This window comes from Ovis canadensis, chromosome 11 (assembly GCF_042477335.2).
Source record: "Ovis canadensis isolate MfBH-ARS-UI-01 breed Bighorn chromosome 11, ARS-UI_OviCan_v2, whole genome shotgun sequence".
In the NCBI taxonomy this organism is placed as follows: Eukaryota; Metazoa; Chordata; class Mammalia; order Artiodactyla; family Bovidae; genus Ovis; species Ovis canadensis.
In genome coordinates, this window is record NC_091255.1 from 19,424,813 (window position 1) to 19,446,303 (window position 21,491).

The 21,491-nt window shown below is 36.5% G+C and overlaps 1 protein-coding gene across 2 annotated transcripts in view; it reads left to right on the forward strand.

Moving 5' to 3' along the window:
• MED13 (mediator complex subunit 13) overlaps nt 1-21,491 on the forward strand; it is a 97,519-nt gene that overhangs the window by 9,789 nt on the left and 66,239 nt on the right. The window contains exons 3-9 of one of the 2 annotated variants that reach the window (XM_069542614.1): nt 492-526; nt 900-1,068; nt 17,495-17,640; nt 18,490-18,687; nt 20,084-20,278; nt 20,850-21,012; nt 21,204-21,314. In XM_069542614.1, the coding sequence (XP_069398715.1) occupies nt 992-1,068; nt 17,495-17,640; nt 18,490-18,687; nt 20,084-20,278; nt 20,850-21,012; nt 21,204-21,314 (890 nt within the window). In that variant the 5' untranslated portion in view covers nt 492-526; nt 900-991. The remainder of the gene's footprint in view (nt 1-491; nt 527-899; nt 1,069-17,494; nt 17,641-18,489; nt 18,688-20,083; nt 20,279-20,849; nt 21,013-21,203; nt 21,315-21,491) is intronic. The other variant, XM_069542613.1, reaches the window with a different exon arrangement.

The following is a 21,491-nucleotide window of genomic DNA, read 5'->3' on the forward strand; positions in this document are numbered from 1 at the left end:
AGCTGACTCATTGGAGAAGACCCTGATGCTGGGGAAGATGGAAGGCAAAAGGAGAAGGGGGCGGCAGAGGATAAGATGGGTTGGTTGGCTTCACCGACTCAATGTACATGAATTTGAGCAAACTCCAGGAGATGGTGAGAAGGACAGGAAAGCCTGGCGTGCTGCAGTCCATGGGGTCACCAAGAGTTGGACATGACTTGGAGACTAAACTACCAACATAACTTTATATCAGAAGTGCCATTTAAAATTTGTCTTTAAAGTTTCAATCACCCCATGTAGAGAATCTTATTCTAAATAGTAAGCATGGGAATCATTTGGTTGAAATGAGACCTGAGGTGACTGATAATGCACTACTTGTTAGGCTCTGTGCCAGAAGCTTCCTTTTTATCCATCACTTATTTTTATAGTTGAGTTGTGGATTAGAATGCTGATGGACGTAAGATGTTTTGAGTTTAATTATTAACTGTCCAGTTTTTTTTTTTTTTTGGCAGGGTGAATGACTGGAAGAGTTAGGACAAAGTAACAAGTGAGTCAACTTAGAAATTGGCACTTTAGGTATAGAGTGTGTGGTATTTGCCTTGGTTATACAGATGTCCTATTCATTTATACAGAAACCAAATCAGTATGTTTGTGATATATCATTGCCTTTTTATGTGGTGGGAAAATAATTTTCAGGTAATTTGATAGAGTACATGGCACTTTGGCCTTTTATTCTCTATGGATTAGCTTTGAAACTTGATGTTTTAGTGTCTAGAGAGATAGCAAAGTGGTCGTAGCTCAATATTCTGAGGTGAAGTAGGGTTTATGAATTTAGGGATTAAACTATAATACTTTCAGTTTAGCTCTGAGTAGATATAGTGCCTCTATGTTACTTTTTGTTTCTTTCATTTGTTTTATAGAAGAGGAAGATGGAGTGTGGGAGAATGGACTTTCCTATGAATGCCGAACTTTGCTTTTCAAAGCAGTTCACAATCTGTTGGAACGGTGTTTAATGAACCGGAACTTTGTACGTATTGGCAAGTGGTTTGTAAAGCCTTATGAAAAAGACGAAAAACCTATAAATAAAAGGTAAGCTATCTTTAAACTCTTACTTGATATTTCTTTAGGCTTGTTAATATTAATGACTTTATAGAATGTGTGATAAAACTAATATCTCACAGACATTTAGAAGGTTAACTTTGGCAAAGTATATAAGTATTCAGTTTTCTTTGACTCCTTCATTCTTTCTTTTACACATTTTAAGAATTTTCTTGTAGTACGGATGGGCTGTGTGTCAGTACAGTGGCTTCAGTTTTGATTTAGGATAATAGAAAAAATGTGAGATGAAAGCAGAGACTTACACATTGAAGTATATATATTTTTTAGTACTAGTGGAAATACATTCATGGTACTCTGTTAAAATTAAGTAGTAGTAATTTTTTTTTTAGATGGTTATCTGTAGTCATGTTTGGGTTGAGGTAATCCTCATTCTCAGATCTTTTTGCTTTAATTAAAGTTATTTAAATTTGTATGTTTCTGTGTAGGACATGTTTACTTTGGGGGTGCTTATGATTTTCTTCAGCTTTGAATTAAGCAAATTCATGATGCTAATGTGTAGGATAGTTGCAGATGGAGGCACAGAAGACTTTTAAGATGTATTCAGGTAAAAGCTTTAGGTTACTACAGTTCTCTGGTTTAAATAATATAAGTCATAATCTGTTAGAAGATTTAGTCTCAAGCAGTTGTTGAATTAGTGAGACTTGTAGAGAAATGAAACAGTGGTGTGTAAGATGGGATATGGGAAAAGAAAAAAATGAAGGAAATTTATTGGTTTTCCCTAAAAGATGTGATGGTTGTAATCATTGTTGATATGTCATTTTATGTCAGGTGCACATCTTTTTCCATGCACACACGAAATTTTTTGTAAACTCCCCTTTCTAGTTTCATTATAATCGATAGAAGGCAAGACATATCAAGGCTTTCATTTTTCCTCTCTGAAAATTAAAACAAACCTTTATTGTCAAAAGAATAATTGTACAAGGTAGTGCATTCAGTTGCAAATGACAAAAAAGTCCTAACTAGCTTATGTAGAGGAGAAGGCAGTGGCACCCGACTCCAGTGCTGTTGCCTGGAAAATCCCATGGACAGAGGAGCCTGGTGAGCTGCAGTCCATGGGGTCGCTAAGAGTCGGACACGACTGAGTGACTTCACTTTCACTTTTCACTTTTCACTTTCATGCATTGGAGAAGGAAATGGCAACCCACTCCAGTGTTCTTGCCTGGAGAATCCCAGGGATTGGGGAGCTTGGTGGGCTGCCATCTATGGGGTTGCACAGAGTCAGAAACGACTGGAGTGAATTAGCAGCAGCTTATGTAGAAATTGATTTTTCTTAATAACAGTCTGGAGGAAGATACGTTCAGTGATGTCATCAAAACTTGGGTTCCCTGGAGTTTTCTGCTCTTTTATCTCTGTCCTTTGGCTTTTATCTTCATGGTTCCAGTAAGTGTTGCATCTCCAGACTTCGGCAGGAAGAGGAAGGGAGGGAGGAGATGAGAAGGGGTGACTGTTGGATCAGAAATTAGATTATTTTCTGGAAATTTTAGCTGACATATCATTGGCTATCTTGAGGTAAATACTCTGTATATGGGAACATTGCCACTCTGAGCAAAATAAACCTTGGTTAGTAAGAGGAAATGGAGAATAGATAGTAGGTAGGCAGTTTGAAGAATTCAAGCTGATTACCAAGAATTAAAAAGAGAACCTGCAATCCTGAGCCCCAGCTACTAGATGTGCTCCTCAGAGGCAATCCCTTTAAATTCTTCTAACTTAACTTTAATTTACCCTTTTAAAAACTTACAAGCAAATGCTAATTATTGAGCTTTCTGTTATTTCAGTTATTCAGGATGTAATCTTCTATTAATAATTCAGCTAGCTTGCCATCCCCTCCACCCCAGCCATCTCCCAACTCCCATCCCTACCACTTGGACATTGGCATACTGAGATACTCTGTTCTCCTGTCCCTTCTTTTTTCCCCCTATCTTACCAATATAGTTATGAGATTTGGTAAAAAAAAAAAAAAAAAAAGTACCTATTGTTTCTATTATAATTTTATAAATATTTAGTGAGTCATATAGCATGTAGGATTACATTCTGTTTCCTGTATATAATTTTGTTTTTCCCAGTGTTAATGTGATTACCTCTTTTTTCCCTTAATTACCTATGTCAAGGGTTGGTAAACTACTTCCTCACAGGGCAGATATAGCCTGCCCCCTGTTTTTGTAAATTTCATTGTAACACAGCCTTGTTCCTTCATTTTTGGATTACTTTATGCCTGCTTTCACACTCTGGCAGAGTTGAATAGTTGTGATAAGAGACTGATGATCCCACAATGCCTAAAGTATTTCTCTGGCTTTTTACAGATAGTGTGCTGATCCCCAGCCTGTATACTTACTGGTAATTCACCCCAGGCTATCTGCAGGAAGTATAAGTCTCCCCTCTACCTTTAAGGAGTTTGTGTAATCTTTTAGTTTCTTCTTACTCTCTCTCAGTATCCCTATTTGAACCCGTCATTGTTTGGTTCTGTTTTGGACTTGTTGTTCTATTAGGCCTGTTTCACAGTAGTCATCTTGGGAATTTGCTTTGCTTTTTGTCTGTTGGGTCACTTATTTCCTGGATCTCATGTTTTGGTTTTTTGTCTTACTGTTTTGGTAATACCCATCACCTGTAGTTTCCTGAGAAGAGAGTACATAAGAAGTAATATTTTTGAGATCCTGGATGTCTGAATTTTCTCCTTTTCTACTCTTAAGACTTCTGGGCACTAAAATGCTGTTTGGAAGTTTTGTATATGTAAATAGCTATGAAGCAAGCTGCAGGCTTTAGTAAGGTGACTGGACCGAGATTTGGCCATTTTTGTTTAGAACTGTGCTGCTACAGTAGCCACCAATCAATTGTAGCTATTTAAATTGCAGTTAATTGAAAAAATAAAAATTCAGTTCCTCAGTTGTCTAAACCACATTTCGAATACTCTCGTGAGTACTGGTTATTGTATTGCATAAGTTCTTTTGGATGGTATCGCTTACACCAGAGCCTTTACACCTAAAATAATGCCTTAGCATCACTAAAGAAGTCAGTTAAGCTGTTTTTGTTTTTGTTTTTTTTGGAGGGGTTGGGCAGTAACTGAAAGAGTTACTTTAAACTTCACTCGTAAAGCTTTGTCGTCTTTCATACACCTGTGGCTTTTACACAGTCCCGTCAACTCCATCTTATTTAAATATAAGCACCACAAGATTTAAGGTGGTATATTAATAGTCATTTTATATAGTTTTGGGATATCCTTTGGTTGGGTTCCTCAATACCTTTGAAAACTTAACTTCTAGGGAAGCTATTATGTTTTCTAAGGACTCAATTCTTTTCTTCTTGTCTTCTAAGATGGCGCTGCCTAATAGAAATACGATATGAGTCAACATATGTATTTGAAAATCTTGCAGTAGGCACATTAAAGAAAGTTTTTTAAAAAGTGAAATTGATTTTCATATATTTAACCCAATATATCTAAAATATTTCAGTGTGTAATTGCATATGCAAATGATATTAATGAGGTAGTTTACTTTTTTAAAACTAGGTCTTTGAAGTCTAATATGCACTCTACTTTAGAGTCCATCTCAGTGTGATCTGTCCACGTTTACAGGTGCCTGATAGTCATGTGTATGTTGGTTTGCATCAGTGATGATGAACCCTCTTGGAATTGTATGCTAAATTGGGAGTGTACTTGAGACTCAAAAATAGGGGAAACTTCCAACTTCTGTCAAGATGTCCATTATTTGCTAAGTTGGACCTGGTTGCTGTCTTATTTTTCCTCCTTTTAGCTTAGTCTATCGTTAATGTCCATCATCAAGATTATTCTGAAGTCCTCAGTGATGATATATAATAGTACTTATGACCTAATGAAATGTCTTTGTGATGTTTTAGTCATTAGGATTTGCATGGTCAGTTTTCCCCATTCTCATGCTTTCTAGAAACATTTTTGAGAAAAATTCAGGGCTAGGAAAGACTTTTTCCTCTCTTTTTTCCTTCCCATTAAGCTTTTCTTACTGTCATTTCTTACTGTGATTCTTAGAGATTCATACAAATCTGTCTCTTTGAACTGTTGGTTTTAGATATGAACAATAATAGAGAATCATTCTGAGGGCTACAGAAATATAGGTTAATGCAGTGGTTCCCAAACTTGTCGGGATATGGAATCACCTTGAGAGAATAAAAAAATAATCTGTGTATTAACCTGGGAATGTGGTATAGGCTTTGGAATTTATAAAAGATCTCTGTGTGATTCTAATGAAAGATAGACAGGTTTGAAAACTATTTAATCAATGGAATAAAAATCTTGAATTAGGATGACTAGGATTCTTTTTTGTGTGTGTTGTATAATATAAACAACACAACTTACCATTTTAGCCATTTTTTAAGTGTATGGTACAGTAACATTGATTACATTCATACTGTTGTGCAGCCATCACACTGTCTCCAGAAATTTTTCATCATTCCAGGCTGAAAATTTGCCCATTGATTAATGACTTCCTATTTTCTCCCCCTCACAGCCCCAGGTAACCACCATTCTACCTTTTGTCTCTATGAATTTGACTGTTCTAGATACCTTACATAAGTGAAATCAAAAGGTATTTGTCCTTTGCTGCTGCTAAGTCGCTTCAGTCGTGTCCGACTCTGTGCAGCCCCATAGACGGCAGCCCACCAGGCTCCCCCGTCCCTGGGATTCTCCAGGCAAGAACACTGGAATGGGTTGCCATCTCCTTCTCCAGTGCATGAAAGTGAAAAGTGAAAGTGAAGTTGCTCAGTTGTGTCCGACTCTTCGGGACCCCATGGACTGCAGCCCACCAGGCTCTTCTGTCCGTGGGATTTTCCAGGCAAGAGGACTGGAGTGGGGTGCCACTGCCTTCTCCGCTTGTCTTATAGTGTCTGGCTTATTTCACTTAGCACCATGTTCTCAAGGTTCTTATCCAAGTTGTAGCACGTACTTTCATTTGTCTTTAGAAAGATATTTACATATTTCTTTATTTGACTGTTCTGGGTCTTAGTTACAGCATGCGAACTCTTAGTTGTGGTTTGTTGGATCTAGTTCCCAAACCAGGGATCGAACCTAGGCCCTGAATTGGGAGTGTGGAGTCAGCCACTGGACCATCAGGGAGGTCCCCATTTCTTTTTAAGACTGAATAATTTTCCATTGTATTTTTATACCACATCTTGTTTATCCACTCGTCTGTCAGTTGACATTTGAGTTGTTTCTACTTTTTGTCTATTGTGAATAATGCTGCTATAAATATTAGTATACAAATATCTATGCAAGTCCCTGCTTTCAGTTCTTTTGGAAACATACAAGAAGTAGATTTGCTAGGGCATACAGTAATTCTATTTTAATTTATTTTTTGAGGAATTGCTGAAATCTTTTCCACTGTGGCTGGCCCATTTTATATTCCTGTGAGCAGTGTAGGAGGATTGCAGTTTCTACACATCCTCACCAACACTTCATTTTTTAAAAAATAACAGCCATCCTTATGGATGTGAAGTAGTTATCTCATTGTCATTTTAATTTGCATTTTCTAAATGACTAGTGATGTTGAGCATCTTTACACCTGTTGGGTGGCTGTGTATCTTCTTCAAATGTCTGTTCAAGTCCTTTGCCCATTTTTAATTGATTGTTAGGATGACTAGAACTCTAAGTCAACACTCCCTTTAAATAGGTTTATGATTTTAAGACAAGTCAGTTAACTTTTTTGTGTCTTGAATTCCCTACCAGCAAAATGGGATATCATTTTTCTGTACCTGCCTAACAGAAGTGCTAAAAATACAGCACTTCCTAAAGCAGTATACTTACCTGTTATAATATTAGAATAGCTGACTTTAATCTGTAAGCATATTTTCAATTTATGTCTTAGAAATAAAAAATCTTTTGTTTAATTTTAGTACCTAAGGAACATTTTTCTACAACAGAAGATTATCTGTCCAGGTTTCATCTGTAAAATTATGCTTTATTCTTACCTTTTTGCTTTGGTTATTATAGTAAAAGCTCCTGGAGAGCAGTTTTATTCTCCATAATACTTTATGGTAGCTTAACAGTACCTTGGATTCTTATTGTAGTTGCACATATTTGTTTTAAGTCCACTTTTCTAAGTGCTGAGTACTGAAAATGAAGTGGTGTTGTAAAATGATCTCTCCCCTCGAAAGACAAGCCATTGTGAATTTAGTATGGTGGTATTACCTAACATTCACTTTGGCCTATAATATTTTCTGACTGGACTTCCCTGGTGGCTCAGATGGTAAAGCATCTGCCTACAATGTGTGAGACCCGGGTTCAATCCCTGGGTTGGGAAGATCTCCTGGAGAAGGAAATGGCAACCCACTCCAGTATTCTTGCCTGGAAAATCCCATTTTCTGACTAGATTACCTTTAATATAGGTATACTGTGGAGATAATTGCTTCCCTGGTAGCTCAGCTGGTAAAGAACCCGCCTGCAAAGCAGGAGACCCTGGTTCCATTCCTGGATTGGGAAGATGAAGATCTGTGGAGAAGGGATAGGCTACCCACTCCACTATTGTTGGGCTTCCCTGGTGGCTCAGATGGCAAAGAATCCTGGGTTGATCCATGGGTTGGGAAGATCCCCTGGAGGAGGGCATGGCAACCCATGCCAGTATTCTTGCCTGGAGAATCCCCATGGACAGAGGAGCCTGGTGGGCTACAGTCCATGGGGTCGCCAAGAGTCAGACACGACTAAGCTCAGCATAGCACATAAACCTTAGAGTCATTTTGTCAGTATCTGCAAAATAACTGCTCAATTTTTATTGTGATTGTGTTGAATCATCTTATTCTGTAGCACCACAGTAAAGCATGCATCATAATAAATTGGGTCACAGGAAATTATTTGGTTTCCAGTGCGTATAAAAGTTCGTTTACACTAACTGAAATCTATTAAGTGCACAGTAGCAGTATTTGTCGAAAACAGTGTATATAACTTACTTTATTACTAAAAAATGCTAACCATTCTCTGAGTCTTCAGCAAGTCATAACCTTTTTGCAATAGTAACATCAAAGATCACTTACCATAGATCACCATACCAAGTATAATAATTATGAAAAAGTTTGAAATGTGAAAATTACCAAAATGTGACACACAGACACGAAGTGAACATACGCTGTTGAGAAAGTGGTGCCAGCAGACTTGCTCAGTGCCAGCTTGTCACACACCTTTGATTTGTAAAGCCCTCAGTTGTCTGTGAAGGACAGTAAAGCCAAGGTGTACTTGTGTAAGAATTTCAGAAAATTTATCCCATATTTAGAATGTTTAGTTTTTTTCCTCCTGTACATGCACAAACTTGGTTTATTTTAAACCATTTTCTATTACAACTAGATCAGTCTGTATAGGAAACATGCTAGTAGTATATGGTGTGATGTTTTTCCTTAAATAGGCAACTGGAATTGAGAGCTTGCTGTTAAGTAGGGTAGTACGGAGATTAGGAATGGAGAGTTTATTTTCTTTTAATATTTTATGTATGAAATGAAACAGTTGAAAGCTGTAGTTTTAACTACAGTTCACTAATTAAATATGAAGATATAAAATACAGGTCTCCAAGCCTCTTTATCTTTTAAAGATAAAGACTATGAACTTCCTTGGTGGTCCACTGATTAAGAATCTACCTTGCAGTGCAAGGGACACAGGTTTGAACTCTGGTCTGAAAGATTCCACATGCCACGGAACAACTGAGCCTGTGCCCCACAACTACTGAGCCCCATGTGCTATAACTAAGGATCCCAAATGATGTCAACGAAGATCCTGCGTGCTGTGACTGAGACCCCAGGCAGCCAAATAAAAATTAAAAATAAAGAACAATAGACTCTTCTAGGTTGTTGCTTAAACTTGCAGATGTTCTTGAAAGTTTTTGCCATTTAGATTTTGGAATCTGCTATTGAATTACTGATTAAGCACACAGCATTTGTGATGATTTGTATAGCATACTTACCTTAAACTTAATCAAATTGCAGTTTACCTATGTGTAGATTATTATTACTTCAGTTACTTCCTTAGTAAATGTTTCCCTTGACATAGAAAATTTTTAGTTATTCCCCTTTCTTTGTCAGCAAAATTTATCTTTTAATGTTTTCTGAAAAAACTGTAAAGAGTTATAATGTTAAAATATATATATATTCATTCTAACTAGTTTAATATGAAATATTCTTAATTTTTTTTAACCATGTCTTTTCTCTTACACACTCTGGAGAGAGATGCTTTGAAAACTGATTTCTGCTTGTTTTATGTCAGTACATATAATTGGGGTCCCAGATGGCTGAGTGGTAAAGAATCCACCTGCCATTCAGGAGAGGCGAGTTTGATCCCTGGGTTGGAAAGATCCCTTGGTGAAGGAAATGCAACCCAATCCAGTATTCTTGCCTGGGAAATCCCACAGACAGAGGAGCCTGGAGGGCTAAGGTCCACAGCTTTGCAAAAGAGTCAGACACGACTTAGTACTTAAACAACAAGCAATGTACAATGGGCATAACCCTCTCAGAACACTATTGGCTTGCTAAGATAAAAATACTATTTAGAAATGATGTTATGTATATATACTTTCTGTACCTTAGCCTTAACAGTTATAGAATAATTTTGTCAGAAAAGAGGTCACTCGAAAGAAAAGTGTAAATATGGCTTCGTAAGCATTCCCACATCTAGTAATGAGATTGGTTGCGTATATTTGTTTACTTTAGATACATTCTTTGAGGAAAATGTATGGCAGCTTGTGAGTAATTTTTTAAAAATCCTAATGTTCCTTGGAGAAGGACATGGCTACCCACTCCAGTATTGTTGCCTGGAGAATCCCATGGACAGGAATCTGGTGGGCTACAATCCCTGGGGTCACAGAGGATTGGACATGACTAAAGCAAATGAGCACGCACACATGCGCAAGCGCATTCCGCAGCTGTAAAGAAAGGGCCTAATTCTACCGAAACGCTTTTTGCTTTCACAACACCCTTTCTTCTCAATGTCTTCTTCTGACACTCAGGCTGTTCTTTCTTGGTCCCATCTGTGAGTGTCTTCTGTTATACTAAAGCTGCAGTTTTTAGAGCTCCCTAGGGACAGTTCCCTCTGTTTCTCAACATTCCCTCTCTAGGTGATCACATTCATTCACAAAGATGTAAATACTATCCACACCCTGATAATCCCCAGATTTATACTATAAACCCAAACCTCCACCACATCAGAAAAGCGTCCAAAAACTGATTCCTTGATCTTCACCCCAAACCTGCTCCTTCTCTAGACTTCTGTATGCTCTACCCTGAGGCTCATGTCATCAGATACTGCTTTAATTCTAGGGACCTCCTGGTTCCCGTATATAATCCATCACCAAATTCCCAAGCACATTCTAGATGCTCCCACTTACTGTCACTACCCTAGTCCAAGTCACCACTGTCTCTCACCTGGGCTATTATTGCTCTAGGTCCTGGTGGCTCAATGGTCAAGAATCTGCCTGCCAATGCAGGAGACACAAGAGAGACAGGTTTAACCCCTGGGTTGGGAAGATCCCTTAGAGGGGGAAATGGCAACACACTCCATTATTCTTGCCAGGAAAATTCTGTGGACAGAGGAGCCTCAAGGGTTACAGTTCATGGTGTTGTAAGGGGTCGGACTTAATGACTGAGCATGTACACATGCGCACACATCCTGTGGAGTCTCTTCTCTAGTAACTGGTGACATTTCCCAAGTAAAAATAAAAAAATATCAGGTACTATCATTCCTCTGATTAAAAATCCTTCAATAATTTCTCCTTGCACTTTAGAACAAAATTTGAACTGCCTTGTTGTATATTTTCTGACCTGCTTGTTCCTCTCCATCTTAATCCCAGTTTTTTGCTCCTGTCTGTACTCCAGTTGATACTGATCTTCCTTCAGTTCTTCCAGTAAGCCAAAATCCTTCCTGCCCCAGGGCTTTTGGACCTGCTGGTTGCTCTACCTGGAATGTTTTCCTCACATCTCGCCCTGTAAACTGATTCATCTTTCAAATTTCAGCACAAATATCACTCTCCCTAAACCGCCTTCCATCCAAATTAAATTAGTTCCCTCTAATGAATTATCTCTTAACATCCTTTTCTTTTGTATCATTTATTACAGTCTTTTAAGTAAATAAATATGTATGTGTATGAGTGCGTGTATATGTATGTGTGTTTATGTGTGTGCACATAAAATGCCTGCCTCTTCCATTAGGTTGTGAAATTCATGAAGACAAAGACTCTGTCTATCTTGGTCACCTCTGCATCGCCTACACTTTGCATGGGGTCTAACACATAATGTGTGCTTTATAAATATTTGCTGAATTAGTTAATTAGTGAAAGTCTCCATTTCCACCAATACTCTGTTCCTGAAAGCAACCCTTCTAAGAGTTCTTTTATCTTTCCAGATATGGAAACATGATTAAAGAGAAAAGAGTACCAACATGATTGCATTTTAGTATGTTTTCCTAGTACAAATTTTTACATTTGAATTAAATCTAATAAAAATAGCTTTAGAAAGATAATTAAAGAGAAGTAGGGCCTAAATAATAATTAAAAGATAGTAAGAAAAAAAAGTTGAGATTTGACTACAACACACTACGTGTTACATAGAAAGAAGCCATTACCATGTAGACCTTCAACACAGTAAATTTTGCTGAGCATTTATTATTATACACCAGGTCATGTGGCTCATGTCCATAATGATTTGTCAGAACCTCTTTTATCACTTTTTAAAATTCTAAATTTATTTTTTAATTGAAGGATAATTGCTTTACAGATATCAATAAGTTTTAAAAGGAAGGTGGTAAAGATTTCTTCAGTAAAACTGTTAAAGTGGTTAATTGTGTTACAAAGAAATATTTTATTTAGGAGTAGGAAAAATAATTTTGTTATTTCACAAAGGTGTTGAATTTTTAACAAGTTGATTTTAGTAGTCCCGCTTTCAGAAGAAGAGACGCACATTTTGCTCAGTCCTTATTTATAGCAATGATAGTTAATCAAAAAAATCCAGAATTATTTTTTAGCAAGCCAGTAGTTTCATATTTATTCAAGTTAGCCTTGTCTCCATAGACATTCTAATGTATTTTTTTAAATTGAAGTATATTCTAATTGTGTTTCAATTAATTGCATTAAAAAAATCTGTTTTAAAAAATGCCAGTGTTTCAGCTGGTATTAAGAGTAATGTTTGGTATTAATTAACAAGAGGGTCTGAGATTTTACACACTTTTTTTTTTTTTTTTAACTATGCTGGGTCTTTTTTGTGGCACAAGGGCTTCTCATGTGGCATAGGGACTCTCAAGTTGCAGTGCGCAGGATTAGTTGCCCTGTGGTATGGTATGTGGGATTTATTTCCCCGACCAGGGATTGAACCCTCATTCCCTGTGTTGGAAAACAGATTCTTAACCACTGGACTATCAGGGAAGTTCCTGAGATTCACACTCTTGATTTGGTATTTTTCTTGAACTGTGTTATAACACAGTCCACACTATTGCTTTGTTGGGAAACTTATTTTCCAGCCCTGGAGTAAGTTCACTTAGGCATGTTTTCTGCATTCCAGATTATTTCAGGCAACAGTAATGTGAAGTATTCGTATGTTATATTAACATAGGTTACCATTTTTCCTGACTGTGTTTCAGTGTTTGTATTCTTGGCTACCAATTCTCTGATCCCAAAACTGAATGCCACATGTTTAGGTTTTTCTTACAGTAGTGCCTCACCTTTGGTGCCAGTTCTTATATCAGCTATGGCTGTGTAATGAACCACCCCAAAACATAAGGATTTAAAACAGTTATGTATTCTCACTTGTGTACCTACAGGTTAGCTAGGGATTAGTCAGTCTAGTCACTGTAAACTGTAGTGTGAGTAGAGGTATATTTTGTATGATTTTCATCCCTCTTTAGACCAGAGAACCAGTCAGGGCATATTCTTGTGATGACAGAAGCACCAAAGGGCAAGCTAAATTATATGTGAAATATAAGTATTCTTCAACCTTCTGCTTGGCCAAAGCAAGTCACAAAGCAAGCCTGATTCAAGGGTTGGAGAAGTATATTTCACCTCTAATAGGAAGAACTACAAAGTCTGGATAAAGGGAGGAATGAGCAAAACATTACAGAGCTACAGTAATCAAAACAGTATGGTACTGGCATAAAGACAAACATGTAAACCAATGGGAGAGAATGGAAAGTTCAGAGATAAATTCTTGTGTATATGTTCAAATGACCTTTGACAAGTGTGCCAGGACCACTCAGTGGGAAAATGACATTCTCTTCAAAAAATGGTGTTGGGAAAACAAGTATCCACACGTAAAAGAATGAACGTGGACCCTTATCTTATACTGTATATAAAAAGTAACTTAAAATTGAATAAAAACCTAAATGTAAGACCTAAAACTATAAAGCTCCTAGAAAAAAAATGTAGTGGAAAAGCTTCATGTCACTGGATTTGGCAGTGATTTTATGGTAATGGCACAAAAACATAAGCAACAAAAGCAAAAATAGACAAATGGGACTATATCCAACCTAAATTTCTTTGTGCATTATGGATTGGAGAGAATATTTGCAATCATGTATCTGCTAAGGTGTTAATACCCAGCATTATAAAGATTGGAAGGACTGATGCTGAAGCTGAAACTCCAATACTTTGGCCACCTCATGCAAAGAGTTGACTCATTGGAAAAGACCCTGATGCTGGGAGGGATTGGGGGCAGGAGGAGAAGGGGATGGCAGAGGATGAGATGGCTGGATGGCATCACCGACTCAATGGACATGAGTTTGGGTGAACTCCGGGAGTTGGTGATGAACAGGGAGGCCTGGCTTGCTGCGATTCATGGGGTCTCAAAGAGTCGGACACGACTGAGTAACTGAACTGAACTACAACTCTACAAAATATCAAATAACCCCATTAAAAAATGGGAAAAATACTTCAATAGATATTTCTTCAAAGAATGCATACAAATTGTCAATAAGCATAAGACAAGATGTTCAGGACTTCCCTGGTGATCCAGAGTCTGCCTGCCAATGCAGAGGGCACGGTTCTATCCCTGCTCTGAGAGGAACCCACATGCTGTGAGGCAGCTAAGCCCGTGAGCTGCAACTACTGGAGTCTGTGCTCCGTAACAAGAGAAGCCCCTGCAATAAAAAGCATGTGCACCACAAGTAGAGAGTAGCCTCCTTTTGTGAAACTAGAAAAAACCCATGTGCAGCAACAAAGACCGAGCACAGCCAAAAATATAATAAATCTTAAAGTTACTTTGTATCACTAATCGGATAAATATAAATAAAAACGTGAAAGTAAAAGTCATTCAGTTGTGTCCGACTCTTTGTGACCCCATGGACTGCAGTCCATGGAATTCTCCAGGCTAGAATATTGGATTGGGTAGCCTTTCTCTTCTCCAGGGTATCTTCCCAACCTAGGGATTGAACCCAGGTCTCCCACATTGCAGGTGGATTCTTTATAAGCTGAGCCACAAGGAAAGCCCCCAAACATATTAGGGTGGCTACTATTGAAATAAAGAATAGTAGCTGTTGCTAAGGATAGAGAAATGGGAACCTTTATGTATGGTTAGTTAGACTGTAAAATAGTACAGTAACTGTGGAAAATGTTACGGGATTGCTCCAAAAATTGAAAACAAAATACCGTATGATCCATCAGACCTTCTTCGGAGTGTGTATCCAGAATAATTGAAAGCAGGATTTTGAAGACATTTTGCACATCCGTGTTCATAGCAGCAGCATTCTTAATAGCCAAGAGGTAGAACCAACCCGAATATCCATTGATGGATGATGGCTAAGCAAAATGTGTTATAAACATACAATGAATTACTGTTCATCCTTTGAAAGGGAAGAAATCCTGTCATGTGCTACACTATGGATGAACCTTGAGGACATTAAGCTAAGTGAAAGAAGCCAGTCACCAAAAGGCAAATATTGTGTGATTCTCTTTATGTGAGGTATCTAAACAAAGGGGTAATTCTTGGTGGATTAAGTGATCTCTGTCTGAAGAGTTTAGTGCAAGGGTCAGATTGTGGAAGATCTAAAGTGCTGTGCTAAGGTTTTAGGGGTTTTTTGACTTAGTCCTGAAGGGATTGGGAAACTATTGATTTTGAGCCTCCCAGTTGCATGATTAGAATTAATTTTTAGATCGCTGGCATTGTTGTAAAGAAAGGTAAATTAGAGATTTTAACAACTACTCAGACCTTAAAAAGACAACAAAAAAATTAAGAACTGGAATCAGTAGGAATTAGTGATGGATTAGTTGAAGGTAGGAGGTTTGGGGAAAATGAAAAATTTGAGATGATTTATATATCTAGCTTTCACAGCTCTGCAGAGTTGAGAAGAAAAGAGTATGGTTAGGGGGAAAAAAGGTCAAATGTGGATTTTATTCTACAGTATTTAGTACTGTGTGCCAAGGACCTAATCTGTCAATATAGGGATACAACATTGTATGAAGGAAACAGATTCCTTCTCCAGCAGAGCTTACATTCTTGGTGACTATAAGAAATAAACTGTGTAATAAGTTAGATTTTGATTATTTCTTAAGCCAAAACAAATCCCAGAAGAACAATGTAAAGGAGGGTGATCAGTGAAGACCTCACTTAGAAGGTGTTTAAAAACCTGAGAAAGGTTGATGAAGGTGAGTATAGCTATCTAGAGTGTTCCAGATGGAAGAGCAGTAGGTACAAAGGCCTGATGTGTTTAAGGAACAGCAGAGGGGTCAATTGAGGGAAAAGGGGGAAGTATTAGAGAACGATAAATAAGAAATGAAATTGGAGCAGTAAGAGGTATGGGGGGGATAGGCTGATGAAAGGTATCATAGGACGTAATAACTTTTATGGCGTTACCCAAGTGTGATCCTTTTTCCCTTAGGAATTATATATATATAATGTATGTATATAAGTTTATTTTCATTATTTAGGTCTTGTTAAGACAGTCTCTCAGTATCCTGTACATAATTTTTGTTATAGCACTTAGCATAGCTGTAATTAAATAATTGAGATTAATATAGTGTCATGTGCTTTGCTACAAAACACTTTTTTAATAAAAGGAGTAACACTTGTCTTCACTTGGTTGTTTAATATATAGTGCATTTATGTCTGAATATAAGCAGATGTCTATAGTCTTTGTAATTACTCAACCATAGTTATTCCAAAGGGCTTAGGTTTTTAATCAGAAGAAATGAGCTTAATTTATTTTTAAATAATATAAATAATTTTATTTCCTGTAGTTATCACTTAAATCTCAATACAGCTGAAGCAAAAAAATAATTGAGTAAATGCATTGTGATATCTTGGATTTGATTCTGAAACAGAAAAAGGATATTAGTGGAAAATTCTGGTGAACAAATAAAAAACTGGAGTTTGTTGTAGTAATGTGCCAGTGTTAATTACTTGTTTGACCAACAAAGCATGGTTATGTAAGAAGTTAGGGAAAACTGAGTGAAGGGTATATGGGGACTTGCTATGTTTGTAACTTTTCTGTAAATTCAGAATTATCCTGAAAATAATTTAACAACAAAAGCTACTGGGATGGGGAAAATACAGTAATTACTTTTACTGTAACTTAATTTATTACGCCCTTGTCTTGTCCAGAAAAAATTCAAGGGGTTTATAGATGTATACAATAGATTTCAAGCTTATTAATGGTTATAGCTTAAAGAATTGGTTCTTTAGGATGATTCTTAGGATAAGTGTTTGGAGGAGGAATAAGGTGAGTAAATTCTTCTTAGTGTATAATCTCATTCTCTTCTGGGCCACTCGACTTTTCTAAATTTTTCCTTAAGGATATATCTACTTTCCTCTTGGGAACTTTCATTTTCCAGTCTGTATACCCAGTCATATCTAAATTTCCTAAGATGGTGTGTTTTGCTTGTAACTTTGATTCTAGAATACCTTCAATTATAACACTCATCATTGCTTTAAAATAACTATTCATTGGGGATGGGGGAGGGCAGCACATTAGCTGCTTGATTAATTGCATTCAGCCCAGTTTCAGAAATAATATGAGAAAATATATTTGTATTTATTTTTTAATAGAGGGGAAGTAAAAAATTAGATCATTTTTAATTCTATTGTACACATAGATTTTTTTCATCAAAGTAACCTTTTTTTTCTTTAAAAAAATTGAAACTATACTAAACTATACTATTATCTTTCCTATCAAACCCACTCCCCCTCCTTTATTTATTTTAGTGGCTGTATCATCATTATGTGTGGGTGTACCTAACTTGTTTAACTGGTTCCTTTCTTTGCAGCTTTTCCTGTTATAAACAGTGCTGTGAAGAACATTTCTTATAGCTAAATCTTTGCTTATGTCTGTGGTTTCTTTTTTTTCCTTTAGATGGTAAGGTAGAATTTCTGGGTTAAAGAGAATGTGCATTTTTGTGGTGTAACTTCTTAAAAAAGAAAAGCAAATTGACTTTGTTTTTGGCTATAAATCATTATTAAAATACTATTTTTTCTTCTTTATTAGTGAACACTTGTCCTGCTCTTTCACCTTTTTCTTGCATGGAGACAGCAATGTTTGTACCAGTGTGGAAATTAATCAACATCAACCTGTATACCTTCTTAGTGAAGAACATATCACCCTTGCTCAACAGTCTAATAGCCCATTTCAAGGTAGATTATTTTATGGGTATAGTTACTTGATTTTTTTATTGTTGTTTCAAGAAAAAAATCTTAGTGGTAGAGATTAATGAGATTTCCCCCAATCTTTAGCCTAATGGTGATTCTGATGTAGTTTACTTCTTTCCCATTAGAGTATTAAGTCAATTAAATAAATTTTTAATGCAAATATTATTTTTTAAAGTCCTTGTACATGAATGTTAGCATATTTTAAAGTGTTCTTTTAAATAAGCTATAGATGGTATACATGTTATATATATTCAAGGTTATCTTTTGTATCAGTTCACATAAGCTATGTTTAACGTCGGTACATAGGACTTTTGATATAATTCATATCATGAAAGTAGTTGAACTTTAGAAGAAATAATTTTGTAAGATCGATGATTTTAAAGAAAAAAATATGTGTTTGCAAGGACTGTGAGTTCTTATAAGTGTGTTCTTTGTAAGGCAGTGTGTTCTTATTTTAGTTCTAAGCTTACTATTTGCTCTTTTAAAATTTATATGACAATATATAATAAGGACTTATATGTTTTTCCTTCAATTGCTTTTTCTTAGTGGAAAGTCAAGAGAAATCGAAGGATATACAAATATTCACAGTTTATGTTGAAACTATCCATCTGAGATTTTTGGGTAGACAGAATCTTAAGTTTTTATAGTAAACTCAGTGTTTATACTTTATCTTCAATTAATGAAATACAGTAAATTCATTTTCTTTGGAATTGATCACTATGGGTTTCCTTTTCTTTGTTTGAATTGCGTAATTATTTCCCATACTATTCAGTGTCATCTTATTTGGTATAATTGTCTTTAGTTACTTACTTAATGTCTGTTTTGGGTTTCTAGTTATCTTAAGCCCATTTGGACTAAATGGCACTCTCACAGGACAGGCATTCAAGATGTCCGATTCAGCTACAAAAAAATTGATTGGTGAATGGAAACAGTTCTATCCTATCTCATCTTGTTTGAAGGAGATGTCTGAAGAAAAACAGGAAGATATGGATTGGGAAGATGATTCTTTAGCTGCAGTAGAAGTTCTTGTTGGTACGGATTCTGAGTGTTAATCCTAAGTGGGAAATGTGTGACTATATGTATTAGTTAGATTTTGCTGAATGATATAACTCTTTTAATATCTTAGTGGCTTTTAAAACATCAAACATTCGGTTTGGCTTTCTTGTATCTCTTCATTCGGCAACCTAGGTTCAAGGAATATCTAGTATCTGGGACATAATATTCTTGAAAGAACAGAGGAATAATAGGAACTGAGCCTAACCATATTAAGTATATTTAATCTTATGCTAGGATATGACATATGTGGCATGTGCTTACATTCCATTAGGTAAAAGCTAGTCATATGGCCAAGTCAGTCATTGGGGAAGGGAACTATAACCCCCCTAGAGGGAAGCATGCTAAAGGCGAGAAGAAAATAATTGCGAATGAGTAATATTTGGAGGTGAGAAAGTTGACAGCCTGTGTGATGCAGTGTCTTAATGTTTGGTAAAACTGTTGCCTCTGATGACTTGAAAGGCAGAAAATGTATACTTAAAGACCTTGTGGCTGATTAGCTCGGTCCAGGTCAGCTCTGCTAAGGTACGCTGTATTACATGCATCTTCCTCCTCAGGGACCTAAGTTAAGAAGGTAAACGATATTTGAGACATGCTAATGTGAAGGCAGAGGACATGGAGTAGGAGAGGCTGCAGTGACCCTGCAGAGGCGTCTGAAGCTCTTGTTGCCTGGTGGCGCTTGTCACACGCATGTAGATTCCAGAGCACAGTGCACGTCCGGCCTAACAGAGCGCAGGTGTACACTCCCCCTCGAGAGCTGTGGGAAGTGTGGGGAATATGTGGCGGAGCAGATAATTGGGATTAAAGTTTGCAGCACTGTACTTAATGAATTCATACGGTAATGTTATATGAAGATTACCTTCTTTGTTTTTTTGAATCAAAGGAGTATCAGTATTCAGTTCCAGTAAATACATCACCAGAGTAGTTGCATCAGAATTAGGAACAAAACACAGTAACATATATTAGACTTTTCAGATAGAGATATATAAAGAAGAAAATAAAAAGGTCCATAATTCTAGTGCCAGTTACCTTTGTTAAAGTTTTAAAATAAATTTGATCAGATTTGCAAATACAGTGTTTTTTAAGTGATATACATTCATGGTTAGAAAATCCAAAAGTGAAACAAGAAAGCTGCTTTCTTCTAAGTCTCTCTCAAGAAGGGTAACCACTACCACCAGCTTCTTGTTTCTTTCAGAAAAACATTTTACCAGAAAGTGTATATTTATAAAAATACACTAAATGTATTTTTTATTTAATGTATTTTTAACAAATGTGATCATTTTGTATCTGCTTTTCCGTTATTGCACTTTTGAGTGAAACAAATCCCACTACAAACCCAAAGGTAATTGGTTTTTCCTCTTTTCCCCCCTTTTAGCTGGTGTCCGAATGATCTACCCAGCATGCTTTGTTCTAGTCCCTCAGTCAGACATTCCTACTCCTAGCTCTGTGGGATCCTCTCACTGTTCAGCTTCTTGCTTGGGTGTCCACCAAGTGCCTGCTTCCACAAGAGATCCTGCGATGTCTTCGGTTACTCTTACACCACCTACATCTCCTGAGGAAGTCCAAACAGGTGTTGTACTAATCTGTTTCATTAGCTCTAGTGGTAAATCTGTTCTCTTGAATATAATAAACACTTAAAAATAATTATTTTGAAATAATTTCACACTTACTGAAGTGTTTGTCAAGTACCATACAAAAAGCTCTACTCAAAGCTCCACTCATTCAGATTCCCAAATTGTTAATATTTGCTCCATCACCCTCTCTCTATGCATATATTCCTTATCATGGGTCTTTTTCTGAACCATTTGAGAACAAGCTGCAGACATGATGCCTCAATACGCCTAAGCACTAAGTCTGTTTCCCAAAATTAAGGACTCTCTTCTGTATGACCACCATTTAATCTTCCAAGTCAGGAAATTAACATTAATATAATACTACCATCAGTTCCCATCTCCTGTTCAAATTTTTTTGCTTTCTCTATTTTAAGTGAAGTGACCTGCTTTTTTTCCTCAAAATATAAGTAGGCTTACCAGATAGCTGGAGCAAGTTGTATGAGAAATCAAAGAAACAGAAAACAAAGTAATATTCTTTTAAACCTGCCTTTATTCTCCTACAGTAAATTTTTTTTTTTTTGTTTTCAGTTGATCCTCAGTCTGCCCAGAAGTGGATCAAATTTTCTTCAGTATCTGATGGCTTCAGCTCAGATAGTACTAGCCATCATGGTGGGAAGATACCCAGAAAATTAGCAAATCATGTGGTGGATAGAGTTTGGCAAGAATGTAATATGAACAGAGCACAGAACAAGTATGTATTTTCATCTTCAAGTTTAAAAATTGCATGTTGGTAGTTACTTGCAGATAAGAGATTTGAAAGTATAAGTGGTCATTCATATGATTTTAATTCAAAAAAATTGATTAAAAAATAACTTTTAATGCTTAATTCAAGTTTACAAAAATTTTTATGAATTCTAAAGATTATATAATTTCAAATTTTAGGAGGAAGTATTCGGCTTCATCGGGTGGTCTATGTGAAGAAGAGACAGCTGATAAAGTAGCATCCTGGGATTTTGTTGAAGCCACACAAAGAACAAATTGCAGCTGTTTGAGGTAAGTACTTTTTTTCCCCCAGTTGAATGATGTTAGTTAGTACATATATGTGTGTGGTAGTTTTTTATGCCATTGCATACTTATGCCCCACTTTGAGGTAAAAATATATAAACACAGTGTCAGAATTTTTCCCAAAAGAAAACAATTTGAGGGAAATAAAAATTCATTAATATGGAG